Raw genomic sequence first — 19,556 nt, 5'->3', positions numbered from 1 at the left:
AAAATCCTTACAACTGGGCCGGTAAGCAACATCATGATAAACAGAGAAAAGATTGGAGTTGTCAAGAATTTCATTTTACTTGGATTCACAATCAACACCCATTGGAGCAGCAGTCAAGAAATCAAATTACACACTGTATTGGGTGGATCTGCTGCAAAAGACTCTTTCAAGTGTTAAAAAGCAAAGATGTCACTTTAAGGATTAAGGTGTGCCTGATTCAAGCCATGGTGTTTTCAATTGCCTCATATGCATGCAAAAGCTGAACAATGAATAAGGAAGACTGAAGAAGAATTGGCACCTTTGAATTATGGTGTTGGCAAAAAATATTGAATATACCATGGACTACCAGAAGGACAAACAAATCTGCCTTGGAAGTATAGCCAGTATGCTCCTTAGAAGCTAGGATGGCAAGACTATGTCTCACATACTTGGGACATGTTATCAGGAGTAATCAGTCCCTGGAGAAGGACATCATGCTTGGTAAAGTAGAGTGTCTTCGAAAAAGAGGAAGACCCTCAATGAGATGGACTGACACAGTGGCTACAACAGTGGGCTCAAGCACAACAACAATCGTGAGGAAGGTGCAGGATTGGGCAGTGTTTTATTCTGTTGTACATAGGATCACTATGAGTCAGAACCCACTTGACGGCACCTAACAACAACAACAAAAGCACACTATTAGGTCCTTGGGTGACATAAACAGTTTACACTCAGTTACTAACCAAAAAAACTGGCAGTTTGAATCCACCCAGTGGTGCCGCAGAAGAAAGGCCTGGCAATCTACTTCCATAAGATTACAACCATTGAGGTACAACCACTTTGATAATTGATTTGGTACTTCCTTTAAAAACTAGATGCAGAACTACCATAAGATCCAGCAATCCTGCTCCTTGGAATATATCCTAGAGAAATAAGAGCTTTTATACGAACAGTGTTGAAGAGCAAAGATGTCACCTTGAAGACTGAGGTGTGGCTGACCCAAGCCATGGTATTTTCCATCACATCATATGCATGTGAAAGCTGGATAATGGATAAGGAAGACCGAAGGAGAACTGATGCCTTTGACTTGCGGTGTTGGCGAAGAATATTGAATATACCATGGACTGCCAAAAGATCGAACAAATGTGTTTTAGAAGATGTACATCCAGAATGCTCCTTAGAAGCAAGGATGGCGAGACTGCGTCTTGCATACTTTAGACATGTTGTCAGGAGGGATCAGTCCCTGGAGAAGGACATCATGCTTGGTAAAGTACAGGGTCAGCGGAAAAGAGGAAGATCCTCAACAAGGTGGATTGACACAGTGGCTGCAACAATGAGCTCAAGCATAACAATGATTGTAAGGATGGTGCAGGACTGGGCAGTGTTTTGTTCTGTTGTGCATAGGGTCGCTATGAGTCCGAACTGACTCGATGGCACCTAACAACAAAAACAACAACACAAACAGATATATACACACCCATGTTCATTGCAGCATTGTTTACAATAGTAAAAAGTTGGAAGCAATCAAGGTGCCCATCAATGGATGACAGGATAAATAAATTTGTGGTATATTCACACAGTGGAATATTATGCATCAGTAAAGAACAGTGATGAATCCATGAAACATTTCATAACATGGAGAAATCTGGAAGACATTATGCTGAGTGAAATTAGTCAGTTGCAAAAGGAAAAATATTGTATAAGACCACTATTATAAGAACTGGAGAAATAGTTTAAACAGAGAAGAAAATATTCTTTGATGGCTATGGGGGGAAAGGGAGAGAGGGAGGGAAAGGGGTATTCACTAAAGTTTTATTTTAGGTGAAGAGAAAGAGAATACTCAGTACAGGAGAGGTCAACACAACTGGACCAAACCAAAAGCAAAGAAGTTTCCTGAATAAACTGAAAGTTTCAAAGGCCAGCATAGCAGGGGTGGGGGTTTGAGGACCATGGTTTCAGGGGACATCTAAGTCAATTGGCATAATAAAATCTATTAAGAAAACATTCAGCTTCCCACTTTGGAGAGTGGCGTCTGGGGTCGTAAACACTAGGAAGTGGCCATCTAAGATGCATCAATTGGTCTCAACCCACCTGGATCAAAGGAGAATGAAGAACACCAAGGACACAAGATGATTACGAGCCCAAGAGACAGAAAAGGCCACATGAACCAGTGACTCCATCATCCTGAGCCCAGAAGAACTAGATGGTGCCTGGCTACAACCAATGACTGCCCTGACAGGGAACACAACAGAGAACCCCTGAGGGAGCAGGAGAGCAGTGCGATGCAGATCCCAAATTCTCATAAGGCCAGACTTAATGGTCTGACTGAGACTAGAAGGACCCTGGTGGTCATGGCCCCCAGATCTTCTGTTGGCCCAGGACAGGAACTATTCCCAAAGCCAACTCTTCAGACATGGATTGGACTGGACAATGGGTTGGAGAGGGATGCTGGTGAGGAGCGAGCTTCTTGGATCAGGTGGACACTTGAGACCATGTTGGCATCTCCTGCCTGGAGGGGAGATGAGAGGGTGGAAGGGGTTAGAAGCTGGCGAAAAGGACACAAAAAGAGAGAGTGGAGGGACAGAGCAGGCTGTCTCATCAAGGGGAGAGTAATTGGGAGTGTGTAGCAAGGTGTATATGGGTTTTTGTGTGAGAGTCTGACTTGATTTGTAAACTTTCACTTAAAGCACAATAAAAATTATTAAAAAAAAAAAACAAAAAAACCAACTAGGCTTCCAGGGAGGAAGGCATGCCTAGGGTGACCAGGAAAAGTGATTGTATGATTAGATGTCTAGAAGAAGATAGAAACTAAACAGCAGATTAGCCTGACAGCACAGAGCACCCATGACAGGGAGATTTTTAGTGTGATTTTTAGAGTGATAGATAGATCACGCTGTAGAATCTCAGAACTGCCACATGGGTGAGGGGTGAGGTGGAGAGCATGGCGGGAGAGGCCTTCTGGATCCCAGCAGGGAAAGCTCCAGTAGCGTAACTAAATTGGAGCTCCTGATTCATTGCTGCCATGCCTACCCATTCTGAGAGATCGCTGAAGTTGCCTCCACCCTAAGAGGTACCCAAAAGCTGAAAGCCTTGACTCAAATTTGGCATTTTAGACATAAGAATTTCAAGTCCAGGAATTTATTCTAACAGCAAACATGTACATAAATGGATATTCATAGCAACTTTGTTTACAATAGCAGAAACATTAGAAACATAAATCATTTATCTCATATATTTCTATATTTTTAATTTTATGACAAGCTGTATTACTTTTATAGTCATAAATCAAGAATAAAGTCAGAGAAGCAAGCAAACCCACACAAAATTACTTGGATAAGCCTTCCTCATAACACTTGATTGATATTTTTATTATGAAATCTTATTCATAAGAATAAACTTAGGGATAATTTTTGAAATCTCCCGTGTCAGGAATCTAATTTCTTTCCTTGCAAGCTCTCAGTTATTATTGGCTCATGGAAAGAGAAATCATAGTCACCTGGGAAAAGGTCATTCCTGTCAAACAGGGAGGCAGGGTGGTAGAATCTGGGGAAGAGATTTACAGAGGAAAAACAAGGGTTGGGATACTGCCTGCATCAATGAAAAGAGTCTCACTTGTGTCTCAGCTACTAAATCGCACCCTTCTCGAATAAGCAGGGGCTGTGAGTTATCCAACTTTGTGTAACTAGTACTGAAAACCAAGTCTCCCATATATTGGGTGCCCCCCAAGAATTTATTATTAAATAAATGATTAATTAAGCTTGCTTCCACAATTTCATTTTGAAACTCTCAAAATAAGTGCATAATTTTGGAGAGTACTTACAATTGAATCAAAGGCTTAAACTTTTTTCTGAAATCAAGTCTTAATGGGCAGCCATACTTTTCCCAATCATATTTTACTTTCTAGAAAAGGAAAAATGCTTTAGTTGTTTTATACATTTAACCCATTGACAACATTATAATTTTCTTACCAAGTTTTTAGATGGTCGATGCCTCAGATATGACCTGTAAAAAAGACACTTTACATTATTTACTTCCCTTTCCTCTTTTCAAACTTAAAAACCAAAAACCAGTACTTTATTTAGATAAAGATTTTCCTAGGTAAGAAGGTGTCACAAAAATCAAATAGGTAACTAAAATTACAAAATATTGAGTGCTTACTATGTTTCAGGCACTTTCCACGTTCTTACAACAATCACCAAGGTGTGAATTGTTATCCTGTGCTCTGTATATGGCACCATTGTCAGAAATTGTATGAAACGCGCTCAAGGCTACAAAACTTGCTTTACTACTAGGAAGGAGACATGATCATAAAGCTCATGTGCATTGTGGTATTCCAGTGCAGTTCTTCCCAAAATATTAAGAGATCAAAGAATAAAGTAGTTCAGAATCAGTAACAATAGAACTAAAACTTCAGCGACATCCTAATTTAGATTTCTTGCTCTCATGGAATCCTTCCCCTTCATGAGCTCAAGGGTTTACTCCTTCAAAACCACCCTCTCCCACATATTTCCTGTCTTGTCAATGCTCAAAGTCGCATGGCCTTCCCCAGCCACATGCTCCATGTTCCAGAAAATAGAACTCGAGAAATTCCCATGATAGTGGAGATAGTCTACTTCATATTCTTACCCTTAAGATCTAGATGTTACATAAACACTAAAAGGCAATGCCCTCACTACCTATTAAACCTTTTCTCTTTACCCCCTGTATTTCACCTTCTGCCTTCACCAAGCATTGCAACCCGGAGCATCTAGGCTCCCTCATCTTCCCACCCTGCCTTAAAGTTTAATAAAAACAAGGATATGTCGAGTGGTTAAACACTCTGTCATTCAGCTTAATTAAATAGGATTTAAATTAGAAAATTTCACCACTTTTCAAAAGCTCTTGCAAATATTTCAGAGGCTGTGGACTTATAACCTTTTGACAGCCTAATAAATATTTTGAAAATGATATGTTGATATGAGAAGTCTTAAAAAGACACAAGTCAGATTTTATTTTGTTATGTTTTTAATGAATAATCTTATTAAAAATAAATAAGTATATATAAAATAAATACAAAATATAGCAAAAAAATTCAGTTCGTGGAATGTTTGCAACCAGGACTATCTTGGTACATTTGCAAATTCTGACTAGCTTAGATATAGTTGTGTAGAATTAAGAGAAAAATTAGGTAGGGAAAAAGAATTCTTGGGTCTTCCTTAAACATAGAGGGAACACTATGAGATTTGAGACTACACATATGTGAATGAAACTTGCTTTATTTATCCAGTTAAATTGAAGAGGGAGACCATGACTCACTTTCTCCTGTTTGTCTCAGAAACGTTATTATTGTCTCTATACATTTTGCTTAATGCTAAAGCTGCTGGCACAGTGTCAGTCCAAACACATGGATGCTGATAGGAATTCATTGAATAGATACCAACTGATTAAATCACTGGTACTACATTAATATAAAACTCAGTGCTTATGTTAAAAACTATTTCTTACTTTTCAATCACGTAAGAAAAATTGTGCCGAAGGCATCCTTTTTTAGAAAATCTACAAAAAGTAAAACACAATGAAGTTGTAATATCATCATTCCTTATATATCTGCATAAACATTTAATCCCTGAGCTCAATCATTCTCAAACTAGAGAGTATCCCACAATCATTCCTTTCCGAATAGAATCTCTGGGACTGGTCCATGTCCCCAGCATTTCTTCTTCTGATTCTTTTTAATCAGCTTGAAATCTACTGATTGACCTGATATGTTTGACACATATTTATTGAAAATTCATAGAAAATCTGTTAAAATGAAGAAAATTCCTTTGGGTTGTTTTATCCCACATTTACTTTTTTTTTTTTTTACTGCAAGCTTTCTTGCTACTGGAGACTAAATTGTGCAGGTAAGGAGCCACTTCAAGGATTAACATAATTTCTAGTTAGGCTTCAGGGAGACATAAAACTATAATGATCTATGAAATGATAGAGTTTTTAGTAAGTTAAATTATTCATTTAACCATTTTGACTGGCTGCTTCCAGTGTACTTCGAAGGGAACCCTAGTCATGACCTTATTTATTTTTTTTAGAGGTCTAGACAACCCCATAACCTGAATCCCAAATTGGACCCAATAGAAGTCCTTCATTGACAGCTCTCATGGTTTTCCTGGAGCACCTTGGACACCAAACTGTTAAAACCTTAAAAAAAAAAAAACCTTAGGCCCACTGAAATCTGAATCAAAGATATTAGGGCTATTTTTAGGGTTCCAAAGCAGTGGATCATTGACGAAGAGGTGTGGAGTAAGATCCTGAAATCTGGGTTTTTAACAAACTCTCCGGGTGATTCTCATCAACAACCAAGTTTGACAATTACCGTCTAGACCTTCCAAGAAACGGATTGAAGTTGATTTACATCTTACCGAGGAAGGAAACCAGGGGCCTGGAAAGGAATTCTGCATGCAGTGCTACTGGGAATTGATTTTGGTACACCCTTCCTTAGAGCAGTCGTTCTCAATCTTTCATACCCCTACAAATCTCCTATGTGTCTGTCAGTTTGTCGTACTGTGGGGGCTTGTGTGTTGCTGTGATGCTGGAAGCTATGCCACCGGTGTTCAGATACCAGCAGGGTCACCCATGGAGGACAGGTTTCAGCTGAGCTTCCAGACTAAGACAGACTAGGAAGAAGGACCCGGCAGTCTACTTCTCAAAAGCATTAGCCAGTGAAAACCTTATGAATAGCAGCGGAACATTGTCTGATATAGTGCTGAAAGATGAGCCCCTCAGGTTGGAAGGCACTCAGAAGATGACTGGGAAGAGCTGCCTCCTCAAAGTAGAGTCGACCTTAATGACGTGGATGGAGTAAAGCTTTCGGGACCTTCATTTGCTGATGTGCCATGACTCAAAATGAGAAGAAACAGCTGCAACCATCCATTAATAATCGGAACCTAGAATGTACAAATTACGAATCTAGGAAAATTGGAAATCATCAAAAATGAGATGGAATGCATAAACATCAATATCCTAGGCATTAGTGAGCTGAAATGGACTGGTACTGGCCATTTTGAATCAGACTATCATATAGTCTATTATGCTGGGAATGACAACTCGAAGAGGAATGGTGTTGCATTCATTGTCAAAAAGAACATTTCAAGATCTATCCTGAAGTACAATGCTGTCAGTAATAGGATAATATCCATATGCCTACAAGGAAGACCAGTTAATATGACTATTATTCAAATTTACATACCAATCACTGGGGCCAAAGATGAAGAAATAGAAGATTTTTATCAGCTGCTGCAGTCTGAAATTGATTGAACATGCAGTTAAGATGCATTGATAATTACTGGTGATTGGAATGCGAAAGTTGGAAACAAAGAAGAAGGGTCAGTAGTTGGAAAATATGGCCTTGGTGATAGAAACAATGCCGGAGATTGAATGATAGAATTTTGCAAGACCAACGACTTCTTCATTGCAAATACCTTCTTTCACCAACATAAATGGCGTCTATACACATGGACCTTGCCAGATAGAATACACAGAAATCAAATTGACTATATCTATGGAAAGAGACTATGGAAAAGCTCAATATCATCAGTCAGAACAAGACCAGGGGCTGACTGTGGAACAGACCATCAATTGCTCAGATGCAAGTTCAAGCTGAAACTGAAGAAAATCAGAGCAATTCCACAAGAGCCAAAATATGACCTTGAATATATCCCACCTGAATTTAGAGACCATCTGAAGAACAGATTTGATGCATTGAACACTAATGACTGAAGACCAGACGAGCTGTGGAATGACATCAAGGACATCATCCATGAAGAAAGCAAGAGGTCACTGAAAAGACAGGAAAGAAAGTAAAGACCAAGATGGATGTCAGAGGAGACTCTGAAACTTGCTTTTGAGCATCGAGCAGCTAAAGCAAAAGGAAGAATTGATGAAGTAAAAGAACTGAACAGAAGATTTCAAAGGGCCTCCCGAGAAGACAAAGTAAAGTATTATAATGACATGTGCAAAGAGCTGGAGATGGAAAACCAAAAGGGAAGAACATGCTCAGTGCTTCTCAAGCTGAAAGAACTGAAGAAAAAATTCAAGCCTCCAGTTGCAATAGTGAAGGATTCCACGGGGAAAATATTAAATGATGCAGGAAGCATCAAAAGAAGATGGAAGGAATACACAGAGTCACTATATCAAAAAGAATTAGTCGATATTCAACCATTTCAAGAGGTGGCACATGATCAGGAACCGATGGTACTGAAGGAAGAAGTCCAAGCTACTCTGAAGGCATTGGTGAAAAACAAGGCTCCGGGAATTGATGGAATATCAATTGAGATGTTTCAACAAACAGATGCAGCGCTGGAGGTGCTCACTCGTCTATGCCAAGAAATATGGAGTACAGCTTCCTGGCCAACTGACTGGAAGAGGTCCAGATTTATGCCTACTCCCAAGAAAGGTGATCCAACCGAATGTGGAAATTATAGATCAATATCATTAATATCACACGGAAGCAGAATTTTGCTGAAGATCATTCAAAAACGGCTGCAGCAGTATATCGACAGGGAACTGCCAGAAATTCAGGCTGGTTTCAGAAGAGGATGTGGAACCAGGGATATCATTGCTGATGTCAGATGGATCCTGGCTGAAAGCAGAGAATACCAGAAGGTTGTTTACCTGTGTTTTATTGACCATGCAAAGGCATTCGACTGTGTGGATCATAACAAATTATGAATAACATTGTGAAGAATGGGAATTCCAGAACACTTAATTGTGCTCATGAGGAACCTTTACATAGATCAAGAGGCAGTTGTTTGGACAGAACAAGGGGATGCTGATTGGTTTAAAGTCAGGAAAGGTGTGCGTCAGGGTTGCATTCTTTCACCATACCTATTCAATCTGTATGCTGAGCAAATAATACGAGAAGCTGGACTATATGAAGAAGAATGGGCCATCAGGATTGGAGGAAGATTCATTAACAACTTGCATTATGCAGATGACACAACCTTGCTTGCTGAAAGTGAAGAGGACCTGAAGCACTTACTAATGAAGATGAAAGACCACAGCCTTCATTATGGTCTGCACCTCAACATAAAGAAAACAAAAATCCTCACAACTGGACCAATGAGCAACATCATGATAAACGGAGAAAAGATTGAAGTTGTCAAGGATTTCATTTTACTTGGATCCACAATCAACAGCCATGGAAGCAGCAGTCAAGAAATCAAAAGACGTGTTGCATTGGGCAAATCTGCTGCAAAGGACCTCTTCAAAGTGTTGAACAGCAAAGATGTCACCCTGAAGACTAAGGTGCGCCTGACCCAAGCCGTGGTATTTTCAATCACATCATATGCATGTGAAAGCTGGACAGTGAATAAGGTAGACCGAAGAAGAGTTGACGCCTTTGAATTGTGGTGTTGGTGAAGAATATTGAATATACCATGGACTGCCAAAAGAACGAACAAATCTGTCTTGGAAGAAGTGCAGCCAGAATGCTCTTTAGAGGCAAGGATGGTGAAACTGCGTCTTCCATACTTTGGGCACGTTGTCAGGAGGGACCAGTCCCTGGAGAAGGACATCATGCTTGGCAGAGTACAGGGTCAGCGGAAAAGAGGAAGACCCTCAACGAGGTGGATTGACACAGTGGCTGCAACAATGAGCTCAAGCATAACAACGATTGTAAGGATGGCACAGGACCAGGCAGTGTTTCGTTCTGTTGTACATGACTCGACGGCACCTAACAACAACAAGAACAACTAATCTCCTGGAGAGTTTGTTAAAATGTAGATTCTGATTCAGCAGGCCTGAGGTGCTACCTGAGTCTGCATTTTTAACAAGTTCCCAAGTGATGCCAGTGTTGAACCTTAGACCATATTCTGAGTAGCATGGATGTAGGACATTCCAGAAATAGGATGGTACGAGCTATATATATCAGACAATGTCTGTGTCTGCTGGAAAAGGAATTTTGGGTACAAAGGTGTTAGTAAATGCAAAATTCCTTACAGAATGGGATGGGAACATTTAATTATCAATCCAGCAATGGATTATTACAATTGAGGAGATTATTAGAATGACAGATGATAGACTTTTTGGATGAGAATAAGTCATTTCATGAGTAGACTCAGATAAGAGCCAGTGCCCTACCACTCTCACCCCCACTCCCAAACAAAAGAAAAGAATTACAAAAAATTGCCCTCTCCATTATACATTTAACCTCACTTAAACAGGTTTATACATGCTGAGGTTGATTCTCCCACATATAGTAGAGCTGTGGCAAATGGATGACACAAAACCCGATGTGCTGAAATAAGGGACTCAGACACTTGCATGTGAAGGTACATTGCAGAACTATTCACAATCAGCAAAAAGAGGAAACAACCCAAGTGTTCATCAATAGATGAATGGGTAAACAAAATGTAGTATACACATACAGTGGAATATTATTCAGCCATAAAGTACTGACACATGCTACAACATGGATGAACTTTGAAAACATTATGCTAAGTGAAGTAGACCAGACACAAAAACACAAAAGGTTACACAGTGTATGAAGTGGAAATTTACATAGAATATCTAGAATAGGCAAATTCATGGAGATATAAAGTGGGTTAGAGGTTATCAGCGACTGGGAGGAAGCAAGGAAGGGGAGGTACTGCTTAAAGGACACAGAGGTTCTGTTTGGGGTGATGGAAAAGTCGGTGGTGATGGCTGCACAACATTGTGAATGTAATTAACGACACTGAATTGTACACTTAAAAATTGTCAAAATGGCAAATTTTATGTTTTAACACAGTAAAAAAAAAAAAAAACCATAGTAACCATATGTGAACCATAATAAGATAAAATTCACAGCTTGGGATTCTTGGAAAAAAAAAAAAAAGCCCCATCGCTGAGCCAATTGTGACTCATAACGACGCTACAGGACATAGTAGAACTGCCCCACAGGGTTTCCGAGGAGCAGCTGGTGGATTTGAACTGCCAGTCTTGTAGTTAGCAGCCAAGCTCCTAACCACTATACCACCAGGGCTCCTGGGATTCTCTGGAGGAAGCAAAACTATAACTGGTGCGTGTAAGATGGAAAACAGAGGTGCTTCTCTTCATTTTTCTAGGAATGAGCTGTAGACTGCAGAGGTGAGAGAGGTAAGGGGGACAGATGTAAAGTGACTCTATTAAAAGGGGAAGAAGAAAAAATGCTGATGATAAAGAAAGGGATTAATTCTTTTAATATGATTCCAGTGTAATATTTGACTCAGCAAAAAGTTCAAACCAGCTGAAACTGGACAGCAATGTTAGTTCAATTTTGGATTTCATTTTGGACATGTCAGCCATTAGACTAATATTACTGATAATAACTACCACTTAGTTCACCACTCGTTTCAAAACTTAAAGAGTAAGCCTGGTCAAATGGAAATAAACTTGCCCTTTAACAGCAATGTATTTCTTGGAATTACAGCCAACAGCTACTTGGAATACCTAAAATGAAGTAATACAGATGGTAAGTTCAGTGGTTCTGATTCACATGATCTAAAATACTACTAAAGCTGAAAGCAATTGCATCTTAGATTTGAAATAATAACTTTTTAAATACAGAGTTTGGTTATTTTGCTCTGTGCAGTTTTCCTCCTTCTTCTTTGGTCACTTTTTTCTCTTTCTTTGCTTCCTTTCGTTCTTACTGCTCACAGGCCTAAAGGTTGATTCTCTTCTTTCTTACATCATTATTCAGAGAGCCGATCCAATGATACCTTTCACCATCATCTCAACAACCATGACTATTAACTCTGCGCTTCCAGCTTGCACCTCTGACTCAGTGGGCAGGTTTCGACTTGTGTATTCACTTAATCTCAAACTCGTGATGTCCCAAACTCCAGTTGGCATATTGCCTTGGCCTTCAGGGTGGACATTTTCTGTGTGGTATATCATACAGTGGAATATTACTCAGTCATAAAGTCCTGATACATGCTACAACGTGGATGAACTTTGAAAACATGCTAGGTGAAATAAGCCTTTGGCTTCTCTTAACTGGGATGCCTGTTTCTATTTCTACCTGGCTCCAGGACAACTTACTCACTGCTGTCTACTCCTAGCTTTCTTCCACCCTTTCTAAGTGGTATCTGAACACCTGCATTCTGCATTAGACATGGCACTGTATGTTCCGTATTTCCACAAGGTGAACCTGGAAAAGCCCTATGTCATGGACTGAATTGTGTCCCTCAAAAATATCTGTCAACTTGGCTAGGTCATGATTCCCTTGTATGATTGTCTACCATTTTATCATCTGATGTGATTTCCCTACCTGTTGTAAATACCATCACTATGACGTAATAAGACGGATTGGTGGCATCAAGTTATATTGATGAGGCCTACGAGGCTAGGTAGTGTCTTAAGCCCATCTCTTTTGAGATATAAAAGACAAGAAGTGAGCAGAGAGACATGGAAACCTCATATCACCAAGAAAGCAGCACCAGGAGCAGAGCTCATCCTTTGGACCTGAAGTTCCTGCACTCCAATGCTCCCAGACCAAGGGAAAACTGATAACAAGGACCTTCCTCCAGAGCTGACAGAGACAGAAAGCCTTCCCCTGGAGCTGATGCCCTGAGTTTAGACTTGTAGCCTACCAGACAGTGAAAGAATAAATTTCTCTTTGTTAAAGCCATCCTTTTGTGGTATTTCTGTTACAGCAGCACTAGATGACTAAGACATCCTATTACTCACTTCCCTCTAAGAGGGGTTTGGGAGTTAGGACGGTGGAGATAGGGATGGCCAGCCAAGTTTAGTGGATTTAAAGAGCCATTCCTGCTAAACCAAGACCTTTCAAGCTTCATTTAAAAGACAAGTTCCACAGCACAAGCTCATAGATTTTGTTTCCTGAGCCACCTGATCTCATCACAGGACTTGAGTTTGATCTTTCAACAACTCTAACCACAGTCCTTGCTGCCCATTATCATCAAATCTTTGCCTTCCCATCAACTGTGTTCAGAAACATGGGCCTGTCCTTTATCTTTACTAAGTTATCCATGTGGTATAAGTGGTTGGCTGAGGTCTTCAAATCTCTTGTAGTCACAACCCGGTATCACTTGATGATCTTATTCGTAACGTCCCTTCTCTTTCAGGTCCTAGTTGACAGAAATCATCCCTGGCCTCATAATCAACAACCATGGGTAGTATTAAAAATATGAGCTAACCTGTAGGTGGATCTTAAAACAGAGCTGTAGGTACAGAGTGTGAATAAGCCTGTTTTCTAGGGCACCCATTGTGGCAGGACTGACACTTGTTCCCCAGGCCTGGACACTTAACTAGATAGCTTGTGACAGATGGTCTAAATGAAAACAATAAGTGCATTGGTTTTTTTTATGAACTACTAGTCTCTTCAGTGCAGAGACAGGGTGGACAGATCCTGCCTTAGCTTTGAGTCAGACATAACAAATTCCCTCTGACTAGGACAGAATAGCTAGGGCAGGAATTTTAAAGGGCCTCAACACAGACATTTTAGTAGATAGTATTTTTTTTTTTATCAGAGAGTTGTAGTTATCCCTCCCTGGGAAAATTCAGCTTGGAAGGAATTATCAATGCCCTCAGGGGACCAGTAAACCAGACTGGCTTCGCTGCATTCCTGGTTGTTGGTGCCTGGTTAAAAACTGAGCTGTGGCCCTGTTAGAGCTCCAAGGTCAATTTGCTGCTCTGCTGCAGACTATCAGGAATAAGTGACACAGACGACAGGCTCCCATTCAAATGGCTCAATCCATAGTTCGTTTGGTCAGCAAGTTTAACAAGGGCCTGACTTCACTGGGCAGCATTTTGTTCCATTGTGCATGGAGTTGCCATGAGTTGGGGGCTGACTCAACAGCAGCTAACAACAACAACTTCATTCAACTGGAAGAGAAGTCTATAGGCTGTGGTTACATGTACATACAGAGCTGGGTCCTGTGTCTCTATAGGGCACACTCGACATGCTTGCTTGTGGGTATAAGGGCACGGAGAAAAGTCCCTGTGGTTGAGGACAAACCTTGTAACTGTGAACAGGTTTTGATTTTTGTATGACTAGAGAATCTGCCTCCACAAGAACACATTGCCATATCATATTGTCTAAAGGATCACTGCAATGCTCTACATTCTGTCTCAGTGGTCGGCCAGAACACACTACCTGCAGTTGGTGGCTAGATTTGACCTGTGTATGTCTTGGAGTGTGCCAAGGATGGAAGAGAAAGAAACCAATAATATATAATTACTATGTGACAGGCACTGTTCTGGGTACTGTACATAAACTATTTATTATTTATTTAATACTCTCAGCAATGCTGTGAGGCAGATGTTACATCTTCCATTTTATGAATGAGGTAACTGACAACCAGAGTGTTTAAATACCCTACCCAAGTTTGTAAGTGGTAGAGCTTGGATCTGAACTCAGATTAGAGTAGCCTGCCTTTCTAATAACAGGCTGTGCAGAATAGAGTGAACAGGGATCCATAAAAAATCTATAGGTTAGAGAGGGAAAGGGCTGGAAGAAACCACAGTGTTTCAGGAAAGTATCATTGTTGGAACAGAGAGGAGCTGTCAGTGGACTGATGATAGAAAACACAGACCCAGACTGGGGCAGGCACTTGGATAAACCAGGTTTTGGTTTCTTGCCTTATAAACAGATTAAGCTGGGCGGGTTGCATGGAGGCAGATAGGGAAGTAGTTGACATGCAACTGCGGGCAATTTCCTGGGGAAGTACTTTGTGTCAGCACCGCTTGATGAAAGATCATGTCTGCCTCAGTTCAGGAAAAGCCAGTTGCCATTGAGTCAATACCGACTCATGGCGACCCTGTGTGTTTCAGAGTAGAACTGTGCTCCATGGGGTTTTCGATGGCTGATTTTTCAGAAGTAAGTCACTGGGCTTTTCTTCTAAGGTGCCTCTGGGTAGACTCGAACCGCCAGCTTTTCAGTTAGCAGCCAAGGTCGTGAACTGCTTGCACTACCCAGGTACTCCCTTAGTTCAGGGGTTCCTCTAAAAGGGAACCTTGAGCCCTGGTAGGAACAGGTTCCTTGTACTAGGGTTCTGAAGTACAGGGGCCATGTCTTACTTAACTTTGTATTTCCCATGTATAGCATGACACTTACCATACAAAAACAAACAAACCAAACCAAACCCATCACCCTTGAGTCGATTCCGACTCATAGCGACCCTGTGGGACAGAGTGGAACTTCCCCATAAGGTTTCCAAGGAGTGGCTGGTGGATTTGAACTGCTGAACTCTTAACCACTGTGCCACCAGGGCTCTGCCTGCCATATTGTAGGTGCTAAGTATATGTTTAATTGAGTGTTGGGCTGAGAAAGCATCCCCAAGTGTGGAACATAGACTCAAAGGAGTTATTGTTGTCAGGAATATTGTTTAATTTCGTAATACCTTCAGTTACCTGAATATCCCACTGCTACTTCGTACCTCTGTACTTTGCATATGCCTTTTCCTGGAATTCCCTTTGCACCTGCCTGCTGAATTTCTATTTATTCTTCAATAGTCATTTTATCTATCACCTTCTTTTCACCTTTTCCTTCCCAGTTAAAATTGTTCATTCTTTCCTCTGCAGTATTTGATTACTGTGTATACCACATTCTCTTACACTAACTTATGTTTACCTCTACAGCAGGTACTCGGTCTTTTCATCCTCATAACTCCCATTACCTAGCACTCTGACTGAAACGTAGAAACATAGCAGGCACACAATACATTTTTCTGAGTGAATAAATGGTTGAATTGTTTGAATGAATAACAGAATAGAGGTGGCCGTCTTCTCTGACAAACCATATCCAACTTTAGTTGTTCCCATTCGTTTCAGTTTTCTTTTGCTGTTATTGTTGTTAGGTGCCATCGAGTTGTCTCTGACTCATGGCAACCCTATAAATAACAGAATGAAAGTTTGCCTAGCCCTGTTCCATCCTCACAATAGTAGGTATGTTTGAGCCCATTGATGTAGCCACTGTGTCAGTCTATCTTGTTGAGGGTCTTCCTCTTTTTCACTGACCCTCCACTTCACCAAGCATGATGTCCTTCTTCAAGGATTGCGCCCTCCTGGTGACATTCATGTATAAAGACCAGACTTAATGGTCTGACTGAGCCTGAAGGAACACCCAAAGACACAGCTCCTGAACTCTGTTAACCCAGAACTACAACTATTTCTGATGCCAGCTCTTCAGACAAAGATTAGACTGGACTGTAGAACATAAAATAGTACTCGTGAAGAGTGTGCTTCTTATTATTTCAAGTAGATACATGAGACTAAATGGACAGCTCCTGTCTGGAGGCAGGGTGAGAAGGCAGAAAGGAATAGGAGCTGGTTGAATGGACATGGGAAACCTGGGATGGAAGGGGGGAGTGTGCTATTACATTACAGGGATTGCAACTAGGGCCATGTAACAATATGTGTATAAATTTTGGTATGAGAAATTAATTGAGCTGTAAACTTTCACCTAAAGCTAAATAAATAAATAAATAAAAGGTGTTTTGCAGCAGATTTGCCTGATGCAATACATTGTTTGATTTCTTGACTGCTGCTTCCATCGGCATTGATTGATTGTTGATCCAAGTAAAATGAAATCCTTGACAACTTCAATATTTTCTCTGTTTATCATGACGTTGCTTATTGATCCAGTTGTGAGGACTTTTGTTTTCTTTTACACATTTTAATTTATCTTCAAAAACTAATAATTTTACATTTTTGTATATGTTTTTATATCTAACGTTAGATGGCAAACTTATGGAAGGCAGAAATCTGAACTTCTGTTTCCAAAGTAAAATAAAACTAGGTAAAATGGGGCGGTGGTTGCACAACATGCTTAATGTAATTCATATCACTAAACTGTACCCCTGAAAAAAGATGAATTGGGAAATGCTGTGCTGTATGTATTTTTACGACAATGATAAAAAAATAAATAATCCTATCTCTACAGTGAAACATTACGAAATGTTGCTAGGGGAGTGGTAATATACATAATTATTCATAGTTTACCACCTATGAATTCTTGAAGTAAATTTTTCAATCTTCTACCTATGTCACTTACCTTTTTGGGTGTTATACATGCTTTTGAATATCTACTGGGCTGAACATTGTAAAGCACAAGACCTGAGGTCTGGTCTCTAGGAGAAACAACCCATGCAGGTTAGTATAGAATCACGAGAGATGTAGACATGAATCTGCCTTGTGTAGACAGATGAAAAGTCCTATGCACATGATGGGATTGAATCCACCATGAACTCTAGAGGCCCAGAGTGTGTGGTGGTAACTGTTTGCTGCTTCTGCTAAGGCAACTCTGCGCTGTGGTCATCTCTTAGAGTCACTCCCATCTCATGGTGTCCCACACTTTGACCAGCATAGGGCTGGTTCACTGGGAAAAAGGAATGAGCTTCTATCAGCATTTCTGCCCCCTATTTCATGAACAGCCCCAGTCCCTGGAGGATGGAGATCTGCTGGTGACATCTTGTCCTACTTCCTGACGGGACTCTAAGGGTGTGGCTAGTGCATCGGTTCTTCCTCTAGATGTTACAGATTCTCCCCCACCACCTGTTGATACACCTTTGGGACAATAAAGGTCAAACATAATGCCTTTCTAGACTCAGAAGAGCACATAGATCATTTTATGTTCAGGCAAAATGTGAGGACTCAAAAATAACAAAAGTGGAAATTATGAAAGCTTTATTCACACCCCACACCTACTCAGATGTTTACTTTTCCAGAAAAACTGGGAGAAAACAAACACACACATAAAAATAACCACAAACAAATGTGCTGTTTCTTTCAGCATTCATTACTTTTTTTATATTTATTAATTTATCATATAAAACATAATAAATAAGTGAGGATACAGATAGCACTTTTTAAAACAGCTACTGTGTTCCATCAATCCTAAGACTAACACCTTTGCAATCAGGAAGCATCTTATAATTATGGTGTCTTTCAAGGAGAGTAGGAGTCTCTGGGTGGTGCAAAGAGTTAAGTCCTTGACTACTAGCCCAAAGTTTGGTGGTTCAAGCCCACCAGAGGCACCTTGGAAAACAGGCCTGGTGATCTGCTTCTGAAAGGTCACAACCTTGAAAACCCTATGGAGCAGTTCTACTCTGCACACATGGGGTCACCATGAGTTGGAATCGACTTGATGGCAACTAACAACCAAAATAAGCATAACGGGCTTTTTTGTTGTTGTTGTTGTTAGTGATACATAAAAATACTAGGGGTCTTACGATTTGATAGAATCTTTGATAAATCCGGTAATATTGTGTAGAGCTATAAAGGAGACTAAAGTAAATATTGCATCTTCAATTTGCTACACAATTTCTCCTCTTATAGGTAGATTTTTTTTTTTCCTACCATGACTGATTTCAAAGCTTTTTGTGTTTTCACTCAAGCCTCAGACTGACTTAAAGTATCCTGGATCATTTTATGTCTGTTCTATAACTATAGAATTCTAAGTAAATATCCACAAAATAAAAAATACCCAAAGGTACCCACAACATTAGATGGACCAAGAAAAAGTTGGTGAGTGAAGGGGAAACTGATGAACTGAGCCTCCCCCAATTACTGTGTCCAAAGTATCATTTTCTCCCTGCCCTTCCTGGCCATTGTCACATCATTCTGCTTTGTTTTCTTAATAGCACCTATCACCATTTGGAATTATCTTGTTTATTGATTTGTTTACTTGCTGTTTGTCTTCTCCCACTAGAGATATGTTCCATGAGAAGAGTACTTTACCTTTCTTGTTCACTATGTATTTTAAACACTTAGAAAGTACTTGGCATAGAATGGGTACTCAAACTCACTAGCAGCAGACTAAACGGACTTTTTCATATAAAAATGCCATTTTTCCAGAAAATATTGAGTTGGGCTACGAGGCCAACCATGAACCGGTTGCTGTCTAGTTGATCCTGACCCATGGCAAGGCCATGTGTGTCAGAGTAGGACTGTGCTCCACAGGGTTTTCAGTGGCGGGTCTTTCAGAAGGAGATTGCTAGGACTTTATTCCAGGCGCCGCTGAGTGGACTCAAATCTCCAACCTTTCAGTTAGCAGCCAAGCTCATTAACCTTTTGCACTACTACCCGGGGACTCCAAGGACAGCCATATAAATGCCTCAAGACACAACTTCGGACTAATTGTCTTCCTCCAGAAATTTTAAGTGCTTAGGTGTTATGTTATCCCAAGGGTCAAAGGTGGTGTTTTATCTGACTCTACTCCCATTCAAACCTTTCTGTGATATTAGAGTTTTTGTTTTTGCTTAAGTACCAAATGACAAGACTTTGGGACAGGAATTAATGATAAAACGTGCTTGAAAATTACTGAATTAAGAAATAGCTTTTTTTTTAATTTTTTATTTCCCATCTTCATTTGGGTGAATGGGAACCTTCAGACAGGTCAGGTTTCCATTTAACTACCAGGAATAGTTTACATTTTCATACAGTTAAGCGCTAATTTCTTATCTATTTAGGCAGTTAAAGGAACTTGAATTCTGGATATTTAAAAGGCTAGGAGGCCATTTAAATAGATGAGCGCCTACAAATCAGTGACCTGAGTGGCATATGTAATATCAAATAACCCAAAACCCCATATCTGTTGCCATTAGGTTGATGCCAACTAATAT

At 40.2% G+C, this 19,556-nt stretch overlaps 1 protein-coding gene across 1 annotated transcript in view; it reads right to left on the bottom strand.

Annotated features, from left to right (window-relative positions):
- Positions 1–19,556, bottom strand: part of CATSPERE (catsper channel auxiliary subunit epsilon) — a 192,176-nt gene that overhangs the window by 55,568 nt on the left and 117,052 nt on the right. Inside the window, exons 13-17 of the mRNA XM_064276949.1 lie at positions 16,988–17,063; positions 11,369–11,421; positions 5,464–5,514; positions 3,948–3,981; positions 3,800–3,879 (exon numbers count right to left, since the gene is read on the bottom strand). Of these exons, the coding sequence (XP_064133019.1) occupies positions 3,800–3,879; positions 3,948–3,981; positions 5,464–5,514; positions 11,369–11,421; positions 16,988–17,063 (294 nt within the window). The remainder of the gene's footprint in view (positions 1–3,799; positions 3,880–3,947; positions 3,982–5,463; positions 5,515–11,368; positions 11,422–16,987; positions 17,064–19,556) is intronic.

This window comes from Loxodonta africana, chromosome 25, assembly GCF_030014295.1.
Source record: "Loxodonta africana isolate mLoxAfr1 chromosome 25, mLoxAfr1.hap2, whole genome shotgun sequence".
Lineage (NCBI taxonomy): Eukaryota > Metazoa > Chordata > Mammalia > Proboscidea > Elephantidae > Loxodonta > Loxodonta africana.
This window is presented reverse-complemented; position numbering and strand designations above follow the sequence as displayed.